The sequence below is a fragment of the Rattus norvegicus genome, chromosome 6, assembly GCF_036323735.1.
Source record: "Rattus norvegicus strain BN/NHsdMcwi chromosome 6, GRCr8, whole genome shotgun sequence".
NCBI lineage: Eukaryota > Metazoa > Chordata > Mammalia > Rodentia > Muridae > Rattus > Rattus norvegicus.
The window spans coordinates 141625084-141638253 of NC_086024.1; the positions used below are offsets into that span (position 1 = coordinate 141625084).

At 39.2% G+C, this 13170-nt stretch overlaps 1 gene segment (V, D, J or C); it reads right to left on the reverse strand.

The window, feature by feature from the left end:
* Positions 1–581: 581 nt before the first annotated feature.
* On the reverse strand, positions 582–12937 carry LOC691902 (Ig heavy chain V region IR2-like). The segment is given in 3 exon segments: positions 582–763; positions 12384–12698; positions 12802–12937. Coding segments are annotated over 3 exon segments (543 nt in total).
* Between the last annotated feature and the right edge of the window lie 233 nt (positions 12938–13170).

The following is a 13170-nucleotide window of genomic DNA, read 5'->3' on the forward strand; positions in this document are numbered from 1 at the left end:
AGAGTATGTATAAATATTTATTTCTTTGGAGTGAGTCTTTTATCTTCAAACACTAACAATTGTTAGAGTCAACTAAACAGAAATACTGGAGGCATGGTTGTCTGTCTCCAGTGGCAGCTTTTCACACGACAATTACCCAGCCCAGGTGCATTTTCTACCTTTAAACACTCTAGAGTAAAACCACTGATCTTCTTACCTTTTCTGACAGTGTGATAGAGACTGACGATAATGCTTCTATTACATTGATTCAGAACTTTTTGTAGAAGATATATATATATATATATATATATATATATATATATATATATATATATACAGTTGGTTTATAGGTCTCATCCATACCCTAATTATGCTAGCCAAGTGGTTCTCAATATTCTTTATACTAGACAATAATATGGTGCCACATATTGTGGTGATCCCTAAACATAAAATTTCTTTTGCTGGTACTTAATAACTGTAATTTTGCTACGATTGTGATGTGTAGTGTAAACATCACATGTATAGATGATTTTAGGCAACTCTTGTGAAAAAATAGTTACAAGCCCAAAGGGGTCATGACCCAGAGCGTGAGAACTGCTGTCCTAGTCAAATACATAGGGTTGAATGTTTTCTTTGCTACTGATTAGACTTAACATGTCAATCTTTCTCTTAGATGTTCTGTCATCCTCATGATATGGCTTTGACACGTTGTTTCTTGCACAGTAATACAAATCCACATTCTTAAGGCTGCTAATGTGCAGATACACAGTGCTGACAGGAGTGTCTACAGAAAAGGCAAACCATTATGTGAAGTCTTTAACATATGACTGATTTTCAAGTCTCACTTTTGAATTAGCTCATCACTTTCCTGGTGCCTATTTCACCCAGTCAATTTCATAGTTTGTGAAGGAATACTCAGAATCCTAGCAGGAGATCTTCACGACTGTCCAGGCTAATTCATCTCAGATCCAGACTGAAGAGGCTCTACCTGTGATTGGTCATCTATGAGGAGAATACAGGGAGGTGAGTGTTTCTAGGTATTTCCTTGTTTTTTGTTTGATTTTTTTGGTTTGTTTTTTTTTTTCTTTTATGTTTACTTTTTGCTTTTTTCTGTTACTCTGGGTTCTGTGTTCTAACTTTGGGTGGTACCAACTACAAAAGGAACTTCTTTTCTTCTCCCTGCTTTTTGAGATTATATCTCAGTAGTTTTCTGAGACCAATGTGGATATTCCCTTGCTGTGTGTGTCAGGAGACCCTCAGATTTTTATTCTAAAATATTCTATATTCTCTTACACACTCTGTACTAAACCTGGTATTCAATCTAAAGAATTAGTGAGCAGAGAGCCCCTGGGCAGCACCCCACGAGCGAACCTGAGCCTCGGGACCACAGGTAAGACCAAATTTTCTGCTGCAAGAAAGCTGCCTGGTGAGCTTGGGACACACGGAAGCAGAATTTCTCTAGGACCGGGCACGTTCTGTGTTTACCGGAAGTCCCACACCCGCGGATCCCGGCCCGCAGCAGCTCTCTGCTCCCAGACCCGGTGAGAGAGAGACCCAACCGCCTGGTCAGGTGGGCACTCCTGAGGCTGCAGATCGGAAGAGACCACCAACACTGCTCACCCCTGCCCACATCCCTGGCCCAAGAGGAAACTGTATAAGGCCTCTGGGCTCCCGTGGGGGAGGGCCCAGGAGCGGCAGGACCCCTGCCAGAGACACCTCCGGACCCTGAAGGAAACAGACCGGATAAACAGTTCTCTGCACCCAAATCCTGTGGGAGTGAGAGCTAAACCTTCAGAGAGGCAGACAAGCCTGGGAAACAAGAAGAGACTGCTCCCTGCACACACATCTCGGACGCCAGAGGAAAAAGCCAAAGACCATCTGGAACCCTGGTGCACTGAAGCTCCCGGAAGGGGCGGCACAGGTCTTCCTGGTTGCTGCCACTGCAGAGAGCCCCTGGGCAGCACCCCACGAGCAAACCTGAGCCTCGGGACCACAGGTAAGACCAAATTTTCTGCTGCAAGAAAGCTGCCTGGTGAACTCAAGACACAGGACCACAGGAACAGCTGAAGACCTGTAGAGAGGAAAAACTAGACGCCCGAAAGCAGAACACTCTGTCCCCATAACTGACTGAAAGAGAGGAAAACAGGTCTACAGCACTCCTGACACACAGGCTTATAGGACAGTCTAGCCACTGTCAGAAATAGCAGAACAAAGTAACACTAGAGATAATCTGATGGCAAGAGGCAAGCGCAGGAACCCAAGCAACAGAAACCAAGACTACATGACATCATCGGAGCCCAATTTTCCCACCAAAACAAACATGGAATATCCAAACACACCAGAAAAGCAAGATCTAGTTTCAAAATCATATTTGATCATGATGCTGGAGGACTTCAAGAAAGACATGAACACACTTAGGGAAGCACAGGAAAACATTAATAAACAAGTAAAAGCCTACAGAGAGGAATCGCAAAAATCCCTGAAAGAATTCCAGGAAAACACAATCAAACAGTTGAAGGAATTAAAAATGGAAATAGAAGCAATCAAGAAAGAACACATGGAAACAACCCTGGATATAGAAAACCAAAGGAAGAGACAAGGAGCTGTAGATACAAACTTCACCAACAGAATACAAGAGATGGAAGAGAGAATCTCAGGAGCAGAAGATTCCATAGAAATCATTGACTCAACTGTCAAAGATAATGTAAAGCAGAAAAAGCTACTGGTCCAAAACATACAGGAAATCCAGGACTCAATGAGAAGATCAAACCTAAGGATAATAGGTATAGAAGAGAGTGAAGACTCCCAGCTCAAAGGACCAGTAAATATCTTCAACAAAATCATAGAAGAAAACTTCCCTAACCTAAAAAAAGAGATACCCATAGACATACAAGAAGCCTACAGAACTCCAAATAGATTGGACCAGAAAAGAAACACCTCCCGTCACATAATTGTCAAAACACCAAACGCACAAAATAAAGAAAGAATATTAAAAGCAGTAAGGGAAAAAGGTCAAGTAACATATAAAGGGAGACCTATCAGAATCACACCAGACTTCTCGCCAGAAACTATGAAGGCCAGAAGATCCTGGACTGATGTTATACAGACCCTAAGAGAACACAAATGCCAGCCCAGGTTACTGTATCCAGCAAAACTCTCAATTAACATTGATGGAGAAACCAAGATATTCCATGACAAAACCAAATTTACACAATATCTTTCTACAAATCCAGCACTACAAAGGATAATAAATGGTAAAGTCCAACATAAGGAGGCAAGCTATACCCTAGAAGAAGCAAGAAACTAATCGTCTTGGCAACAAAACAAAGAGAATGAAAGCACACAAACATAACCTCACATCCAAATATGAATATAACGGGAAGCAATAATCACTATTCCTTAATATCTCTCAATATCAATGGCCTCAACTCCCCAATAAAAAGACATAGATTAACAAACTGGATACTCAACGAGGACCCTGCATTCTGCTGCCTACAGGAAACACACCTCAGAGACAAAGACAGACACTACCTCAGAGTGAAATGATGGAAAACAACTTTCCAAGCAAATGGTCAGAAGAAGCAAGCTGGAGTAGCCATTCTAATATCAAATAAAATCAATTTCCAACTAAAAGTCATCAAAAAAGATAAGGAAGGACACTTCATATTCATCAAAGGAAAAATCAACCAAGATGAACTCTCAATCCTAAATATCTATGCCCCAAATACAAGGGCACCTACATACGTAAAAGAAACCTTACTAAAGCTCAAAACACACATTGCACCTCACACAATAATAGTGGGAGATTTCAACACCCCACTCTCATCAATGGACAGATCATGGAAACAGAAATTAAACAGTGATGTAGACAGACTAAGAGAAGTCATGAGCCAAATGGACTTAACGGATATTTATAGAACATTCTATCCTAAAGCAAAAGGATATACCTTCTTCTCAGCTCCGCATGGTACTTTCTCCAAAATTGACCATATAATTGGTCAAAAAAGGGCCTCAACAGGTAGAGAAAGATAGAAATAATCCCATGCGTGCTATCGGACCACCACGGCCTAAAACTGGTCTTCAATAACAATAAGGGAAGAATGCCCACATATACGTGGAAATTGAACAATGCTCTACTCAATGATAACCTGGTCAAGGAAGAAATAAAGAAAGAAATTAAAAACTTTTTAGAATTTAATGAAAATGAAAATACAACATACTCAAACTTATGGGACACAATGAAAGCTGTGCTAAGAGGAAAACTCATAGCGCTGAGTGCCTGCAGAAAGAAACAGGAAAGAGCATATGTCAGCAGCTTGACAGTACACCTAAAAGCTCTAGAACAAAAAGAAGCAAATACACCCAGGTGGAGTAGAAGCAGGAAATAATCAAACTCAGAGCTGAAATCAACCAAGTAGAAACAAAAAGGACCATAGAAAGAATCAACAGAACAAAAAGTTGGTTCTTTGAGAAAATCAACAAGATAGAAAAACCCTTAGCCAGACTAATGAGAGGACACAGAGAGTGCGTCCAAATTAACAAAATCAGAAATGAAAAGGGAGACATAACTACAGATTCGGAGGAAATTCAAAAAATCATCAGATCTTACTATAAAAACCTATATTCAACAAAATTTGAAAATCTTCAGGAAATGGACAATTTCCTAGACAGATACCAGGTATCGAAGTTAAATCAGGAACAGATAAACCAGTTAAACAACCCCATAACTCCTAAGGAAATAGAAGCAGTCATTAAAGGTCTCCCAACCAAAAAGAGCCCAGGTCCAGACGGGTTTAGTGCAGAATTCTATCAAACCTTCATAGAAGACCTCATACCAATATTATCCAAACTATTCCACAAAATTGAAACAGATGGAGCCCTACCGAATTCCTTCTACGAAGCCACAATTACTCTTATACCTAAACCACACAAAGACACAACAAAGAAAGAGAACTTCAGACCAATTTCCCTTATGAATATCGACGCAAAAATACTCAATAAAATTCTGGCAAACCGAATTCAAGAGCACATCAAAACAATCATCCACCATGATCAAGTAGGCTTCATCCCAGGCATGCAGGGATGGTTTAATATAAGGAAAACAATCAACGTGATCCATTATATAAACAAACTGAAAGAACAGAACCACATGATCATTTCATTAGATGCTGAGAAAGCATTTGACAAAATTCAACACTCCTTCATGATAAAAGTCCTGGAAAGAATAGGAATTCAAGGCCCATACCTAAACTTAGTAAAAGCCATATACAGCAAACCAGTTGCTAACATTAAACTAAATGGAGAGAAACTTGAAGCAATCCCACTAAAATCAGGGACTAGACAAGGCTGCCCACTCTCTCCCTACTTATTCAATATAGTTCTTGAAGTTCTAGCCAGAGCAATCAGACAACAAAAGGAGATCAAAGGGATACAGATCGGAAAAGAAGAGGTCAAAATATCACTATTTGCAGATGACATAATAGTATATTTAAGTGATCCCAAAAGTTCCACCAGAGAACTACTAAAGCTGATAAACAACTTCAGCAAAGTGGCTTGGTATAAAATTAACTCAAATAAATCAGTTGCCTTCCTCTATACAAAAGAGAAACAAGCCGAGAAATAAATTAGGGAAACGACACCCTTCATAATAGACCCAAATAATATAAAGTACCTCGGTGTGACTTTAACCAAGCAAGTAAAGGATCTGTACAATAAGAACTTCAAGACACTGAGGAAAGAAATTGAAGAAGACCTCAGAAGATGGAAAGAGCTCCCATGCTCATGGGTTGGCAGGATTAATATAGTAAAAATGGCCATTTTACCAAAAGCAATCTACAGATTCAATGCAATCCCCATCAAAATACCAATCCAATTCTTCAAAGAGTTAGACAGAACAATTTGCAAATTCATCTGGAATAACAAAAAAGCCAGGATAGCTAAAGCTATCCTCAACAATAAAATGACTTCAGGGGGAATCACTATCCCTGAACTCAAGCAGTATTACAGAGCAATAGTGATAAAAACTACATGGTATTGGTACAGAGACAGACAGATAGACCAATGGAATAGAATTGAAGACCCAGAAATGAACCCACACACCTATGGTCACTTGATTTTTGACAAAGGAGCCAAAACCATCCAATGGAAAAAAGATAGCATTTTCAGCAAATGGTGCTGGTTCAACTGGAGGGCAACATGTAGAAGAATGCAGATCGATCCATGCTTATCACCCTGTACAAAGCTTAAGTCCAAGTGGATCAAGGACCTCCACATCAAACCAGACACACTCAAACTAATAGAAGAAAAACTAGGGAAGCATCTGGAACACATGGGCACTGGAAAAAATTTCCTGAACAATACACCAATGGCTTATGCTCTAAGATCAAGAATCGACAAATGGGATCTCATAAAACTGCAAAGCTTCTGTAAGGCAAAGGACACTGTGGTTAGGACAAAACGGCAACCAACAGATTGGGAAAAGATCTTTACCAATCCTACAACAGATAGAGGCCTTATATCCAAAATATACAAAGAACTCAAGAAGTTAGACCGCAGGGAAACAAATAACCCTATTAAAAAATGGGGTTCAGAGCTAAACAAAGAATTCACAGCTGAGGAATGCCGAATGGCTGAGAAACACCTAAAGAAATGTTCAACATCTTTAGTCATAAGGGAAATGCAAATCAAAACAACCCTGAGATTTCATCTCACATCAGTGCGATTGGCTAAGATCAAAAACTCAGGTGACAGCAGATGCTGGCGAGGATGTGGAGAAAGAGGAACACTCCTCCATTGTTGGTGGGATTGCAGACTGGTAAAACCATTCTGGAAATCAGTCTGGAGGTTCCTCAGAAGATTGGACATTGAACTGCCTGAGGATCCAGCTATACCTCTCTTGGGCATATACCCAAAAGATGCCTCAACATATAAAAGAGACACGTGCTCCACTATGTTCATCGCAACCTTATTCATAATAGCCAGAAAATGGAAAGAACCCAGATGCCCTTCAACAGAGGAATGGATACAGAAAATGTGGTACATCTACACAATGGAATATTACTCAGCTATCAAAAACAACGAGTTTATGAAATTCGTAGTCAAATGGTTGGAACTGGAAAATATCATCCTGAGTGAGCTAACCCAATCACAGAAAGACATACATGGTATGCACTCATTGATAAGTGGCTATTAGCCCAAATGCTTGAATTACCCTAGATCCCTAGAACAAACGAAACTCACGACGGATGATCAAAATGTGAATGCTTCACTCCTTCTTTAAATGAGGAAAAAGAATACCCTTGGCAGGGAAGGGAGAGGCAAAGATTAAAACAGAGACTGAAGGAACACCCATTCAGGGCCTGCCCCACATGTGGCCCATACATATACAGCCACCCAATTAGACAAGATGGATGAAGCAAAGAAGTGCAGACCGACAGGAGCCGGATGTAGATCGCTCCTGAGAGACACAGCCAGAATACAGCAAATATAGAGGCGAATGCCAACAGCAAACCACTGAACTGAGAATAGGTCCCCTATTGAAGGAATCAGAGAAAGAACTGGAAGAGCTTGAAGGGGCTCGAGACCCCAAAAGTACAACAATGCCAAGCAACCAGAGCTTCCAGGGACTAAGCCACTACCTAAAGACTATACATGGACTGACCCTGGACTCTGACCCCATAGGTAGCAATGAATATCCTAGTAAGAGCACCAGTGGAAGGGGAAGCCCTGGGTCCTGCTAAGACTGAACCCCCAGTGAACTAGTCTATGGGGGGAGGGCGGCAATGGGGGAGGGTTGGGAGGGGAACACCCATAAGGAAGGGGAGGGGGAGGGGGATGTTTGCCCGGAAACCGGGAAAGGGAATAACACTCGAAATGTATATAAGAAATACTCAAGTTAATAAAAAAAAAAAAGAATTAGTGGCCCTAGATGGCTGAGACTATGCATTTCATTCTCTGGGGGTCATGCTGGTTCTGTTGCTCCCCAAAAGCTCTGCTTTATATGGGTCTTCACACTGATGTCCTCCCCCATGAAACACAATATCTCACTGCTTAATCTTGTTTGTATTTCTAACACCAGAGCAGTCTATATTGCCCACTCACCAGGCAGCTTTCCTCTTCTAAGGTCAGACTAGGTGACTACCTCCTTTAAAGGATAGACTGCACTTTGCACACCTATACCTGTGCATTAATACTTACTTTCTTTTTGCTTCAAAGGGGATTCTTCTCATAAATTTCTAGGGTACTTTACAATTCCTTATCTGTGTCTGACCATTCTTGATGAAATCCGTAGTATTATAATTCATCTCTACTTAAAATTATAAAATGCATGCTCTCCCTTCACATATGTCATGTGTTTAAGCATATGTACTGTTTTTCAGAGGACCTGAGTTAAGTTTTTAGCTCATCAGTTTGTATACAACAACCAGTAACTCCAGCTTCAGATATATCTGATACCTTCAGTCTCCTTGAGAATTTGCCATGGCATGCATAGACCCACAATAAATTCATACACATACACATAATTAAAATAAAAAGAAACTAACAATAAATAACAGTTTACTGGTAAAAAATTCATGTACAGGATAGCTTTTACATCAGGTATAGATAGAAACTCTGGTATTCTTTCAAACTACCATGTTTCACTTTTAATTAGGTCCAAGATATTCCTAGTATCTCCGTCCTTTACATAACTCTGCTTATGATGACAGCTAGAATTATATGATACTATCACAATGAATTGGTGTTCTTTGTGAGAAATCACAGGTACAGATGAAAAGTTTCAAATGTGGAAAGTAGAGAGAAATATATTCTAATAATGGGCAGTTTGTTACATCTCAAAGAATCACATAATATTCTTTAGTATAATATTGCTTCACCATTTTATTACATGTGTTATTTCTAGACTAGTACATGCACATCATTCCCTTTGACTTTCCCTGTGTACCTACCCCATTATACTTCTCCTGATGGATAGTATGGACTAAGAACAGAAACATACACAAGAGGACAATACTAGAAGAAGGAGAACTAAGACAGGGAACACCAAAATGAGTACAGTAGTTCTGTGTACAGAGATTAAACCATTTTTGGTCCTCCATTGAATGGTACAGGTTCCAGCATATAACAATAAGTCCTACAAGATACACCTGAAGAGTACTGAGGGTGTTCTGCATACTGGGTACTGAGAAAAAGTACAGAGCTTACAGGAAGTGCTTTCCATATTCCTCTGTAAACTGCTTAAGGATATTATAGAAACCATGAAGATTTCACTCACCTTTATGTAGCTCTGGAACTGTCTACTATAAAGCTATTCCCAATCTGATTGTCATAGCACCATGGTAGTTTCGTATGTATTGTTATCTTAGGGATGAATGCTTCCTATTCTAGGTTACTCCATGATTTGGACTTCCGGGTGATGACAATGAAAAATTACAAAATTTTCTGGAAATTTTAAATTGTTCCTTGGAGCTATGGCTTCCTGATTTCCGCTGCTCTTGGCCCTTGTATCTAACAAGCATAAGGTGACTTCTTCCAGCAAGTGAAACAGCTGGTCTAGTAGGAGTGTTTAATTTTAGTCCTTGCCAGATGATGATGTGTTGGAGGTAGGAATAGCTGAGAAACTACCAAGCCATCTCCTTTGATATATTCATATATAATAGAGAAATTTTGTGTGTTGTCTTACTTGACTTTATGTTTGGGTTAGAGTGTGGTGATTTGTCAAAGGCAGTGGTCATTTCTTCTTCAATGTCCTTATATAAGCTTCTTGAAAAATATGTTCCATATTAGACTTGATTTTTTTTATTTCACATGAGCGGAATTAAAGGTCTGTCTTCCTACCTCCAAGATCAAGATTAGAAGTGGATCTTCCTACTTCCAATTAATTAATAATCTTTCATCCATTGTAACCTCCACTTTTGACATAAAGTCAAGTTAACAACCAAGAGTAGTTATCAAAACTATGAATCAACATTTGGAATTGTAAAGCCCAGTCTCCAAGGATATACCTTCAATACAATTCCTGAGTCTATGTATCGAGGATGTTTGTGAAATTTCATAAGGATTGAAAGAGACAGAGGACCAGGGACTTATCTGTGAGACCATGTGTCTTGGTAATTCCAGAAGCTAAACACACACATTCTTACCAATACTAGTCAAACAAAGAAAAATAAAACAGACAATACATAGTGGGTAAGGAGAAGTCAACAAGGCTCCAACTCTACAAATAAGTAGAAACAAGTTACAGGCAACTGACAATTCTGGGTATGAGAGAATTAGCACACCGTATGAAAAAAGCTTACCTTTTGATAATCAAATATCAACTGATAAGCTCTAAAGGAATTCACAATAATAACATACAGATTGGTAGATAGAGCAGGTAAAAACATAGGAACTGTGCTATTTTGAATATGTTTGGCACAGGAGAAGTGGAAGTATTAGGAAGTGATGTCTTGTTGGAGGAAGTGTGTCACTGTGTAGGTTATCTTTGAGGCTCCTAGTGCTAAAGTTCCTACTGGTGCAGAAGAGACAGTTTTCTCCAAGTAGCTTTCACATCATGAAGTAAAACTTCCAGTTCCTTCTACAGCACTATGTCTGCCTGAATGCTGCCATGCTTTCCACAATGACAGTAATGGACTAAACCTCTGATACTGTAGGCAAGGTCCAATTAAATGTTGTGCTTTATAAAAGTTTACCTTCATCATGATATCTCTTCATAGCAAACACCATCATCATCAACAACTAAAGACAAATAAATTTAACTAAGACAGAAATATATGTAAAAACAAGCATAGAATAAGAGGTCATAAATTTGAAAAAGAACAAGGTGAGTTATATGAGATGGTTTGAGGTAGGAAAGAAAAGGAAGAAATGATATTTTAGAATATATGTTACACTATAGAATCTAAACATAAAATTTAAAACATTATATCAATCAACTCTTTAGGTGAAAAATAGTTTTTCATGATAATCTTTATCTGTGTAGTTTTGATAGATGCAGAACTTACTATGCAGCCCAGGCTGATCTTAAACTCACAAATACTTGCCTGCACCTGATCCCTACTGCTGAAATTTTACTACAGTATTCAAAGTTGTCAACAATAAATAAAGTGGAACATGATGTAATGAAATACTCTATAATATCTGTTAAACTTTTATGTAATCCTAAAACAATTCCAAAATAAAATATTTGCCATAATGTAACAATTAAAAATGTAACCTCTCTAACCCACTGGTGGAGTGATCATTCAGTTTATTCCAGAAATATCTCAGTCCTAAACTCAAGCATGTCAGTTTCAGTAAGGTTTCCCCCTTATCTATGCTGGTTATTGTGAACATCTACTTTTGTGAAAATGTGTATATAAAACTCATAAATATCTGCCTGCTCCTGTCTTCATAATCCTAATATTAATGGATGGTGCCATCATTTCTCTGGGTGAAATTTAAGTATAATATTTAAAGTTGTCACCAATAAAAACAAAGGATCATGTTGTATGGAAATTCTCTGTATTAATTATATATCGCATACATATTCAATTTTCCACTCGTGTGTGTGTGTGTGTGTGTGTGTGTGTGTGTGTGTGTGTGTGTGTGTGTGAGTGTGCAGGGTCTAGAATTAGACTTTTGATCCTCTCAAGTTGAACGTACAGGTGATTTGTTGTATGTGGGCACAGAGAATCACACTCAGAACCTCTGCAAGAGGTGCAGTCATTCTTAACTGCTGAGACATTATCTCAGAACTACTGACCATTTCTTATTCTGGAATTGGCCTGCCTTCAGTTCTTTCTACTGGGTTTTGTAACCACTAATTTTAGGGAGGCTTGAGTGTCTATTTCTTGCTTGCCAGGTGAGTCATTTCTTGATGCCTCAGTGTTTGATTATTCTGCCCTCTATAATTTTTTATACAGTGGAATAAACAATAGAACCTTTGGTAGGAATGGTTTGGTGTAAAAAATCAAAATGTTGTGGGTAAAATACACTTCCCTGTTCTCCAATTTCCCTGCCCTGGTAAAGAATCAATGGACTCAGCCAACCCCAGAAAACATGAAGTTTTCAGAACATTAGAAATAAACATGTTTGAGTCTGGAATAAGGATCTGCTCACTTTGGTCTTAGAGTTTAGTCTGGAAAGGTGAAAGCATATTACAATCAACCAAAATTATTTGTACTATACTGGGTAAGATGTATCAGATTGAGACAGAAACAGCCAGTTCTGTCCTCAGATGTTGACTTGTTCAGTTAGAGGGGGCCCACTCTAGGTGGTAGAAGAAGGAAGTCTACTCATGGTCTTACCTTCCATATCGATATAAACAATAGTTCCTGAGTTCCATGTCCACTGAGCTCCCTCTGCTGGTTCTGAGAGCTCCTGCAGGGAGGTTTGTGTCTAGAATCATAAGGAACAGTTCTTACTGTGCCTTGTACAATAATAAATGCCAGTATCTTCAGATCTTATGCTGTTCATTTGCAGGTAGACTATACTTTTGGAATCATCTCTTGAGATGGTGAATCTGCCTTTCACAGACTTCCCATAGTATGTTGCATAATTATTAGCTTTGTTTCTAATTTCGGCTACCCATTCTAGCCCCTTCCCTGGAGCCTGGCGGACCCATTCCATCCAGTAGTCACTGAAAGTGAATCCAGAAGTTGTACAAGAGAGTTTCACGGACATTCCAGGTTGCACCAAACCTCCCCCAGATTCCTCCAGTTTCACCTCACACAAGACACCTGCAAGCACAGAGAATCTTTTCAGTAAGCAGTCAAAATCTTCATCCTCCCTCTCAATCACATACATTCATACACTCAATACCTATTATGATTTATTAATTACCTTTTAAAATAGCAACAATAAAGACATAAGTCAGTCGCAAGTCCATGGTGAATATTCTGTATCAGTGCTAGTCACTGAAGGAAAAGATTTGTGAGTCCAGAGTTAGGTGACTCTGTTAGAGCTTTTAGGATCAAGGCTGATATTTATGAGCAGAGGGGAACATTATTTGCATGACTCTGTGCTGTATCATGAGCTCAGGCCTGGGAGCTGTAAAGGATTCAAATAAGACACTTGTTTGAGAAGTAATAAAGGAAGAACTGGCATGACACCATCAATGTATTATTAATGTCCTGGAATTGCACCTCAGATGACAGAGAACATTTTTTATGTCTGAGTCCTGAGTTTATTCCCAACACAGCATGGAGAAGC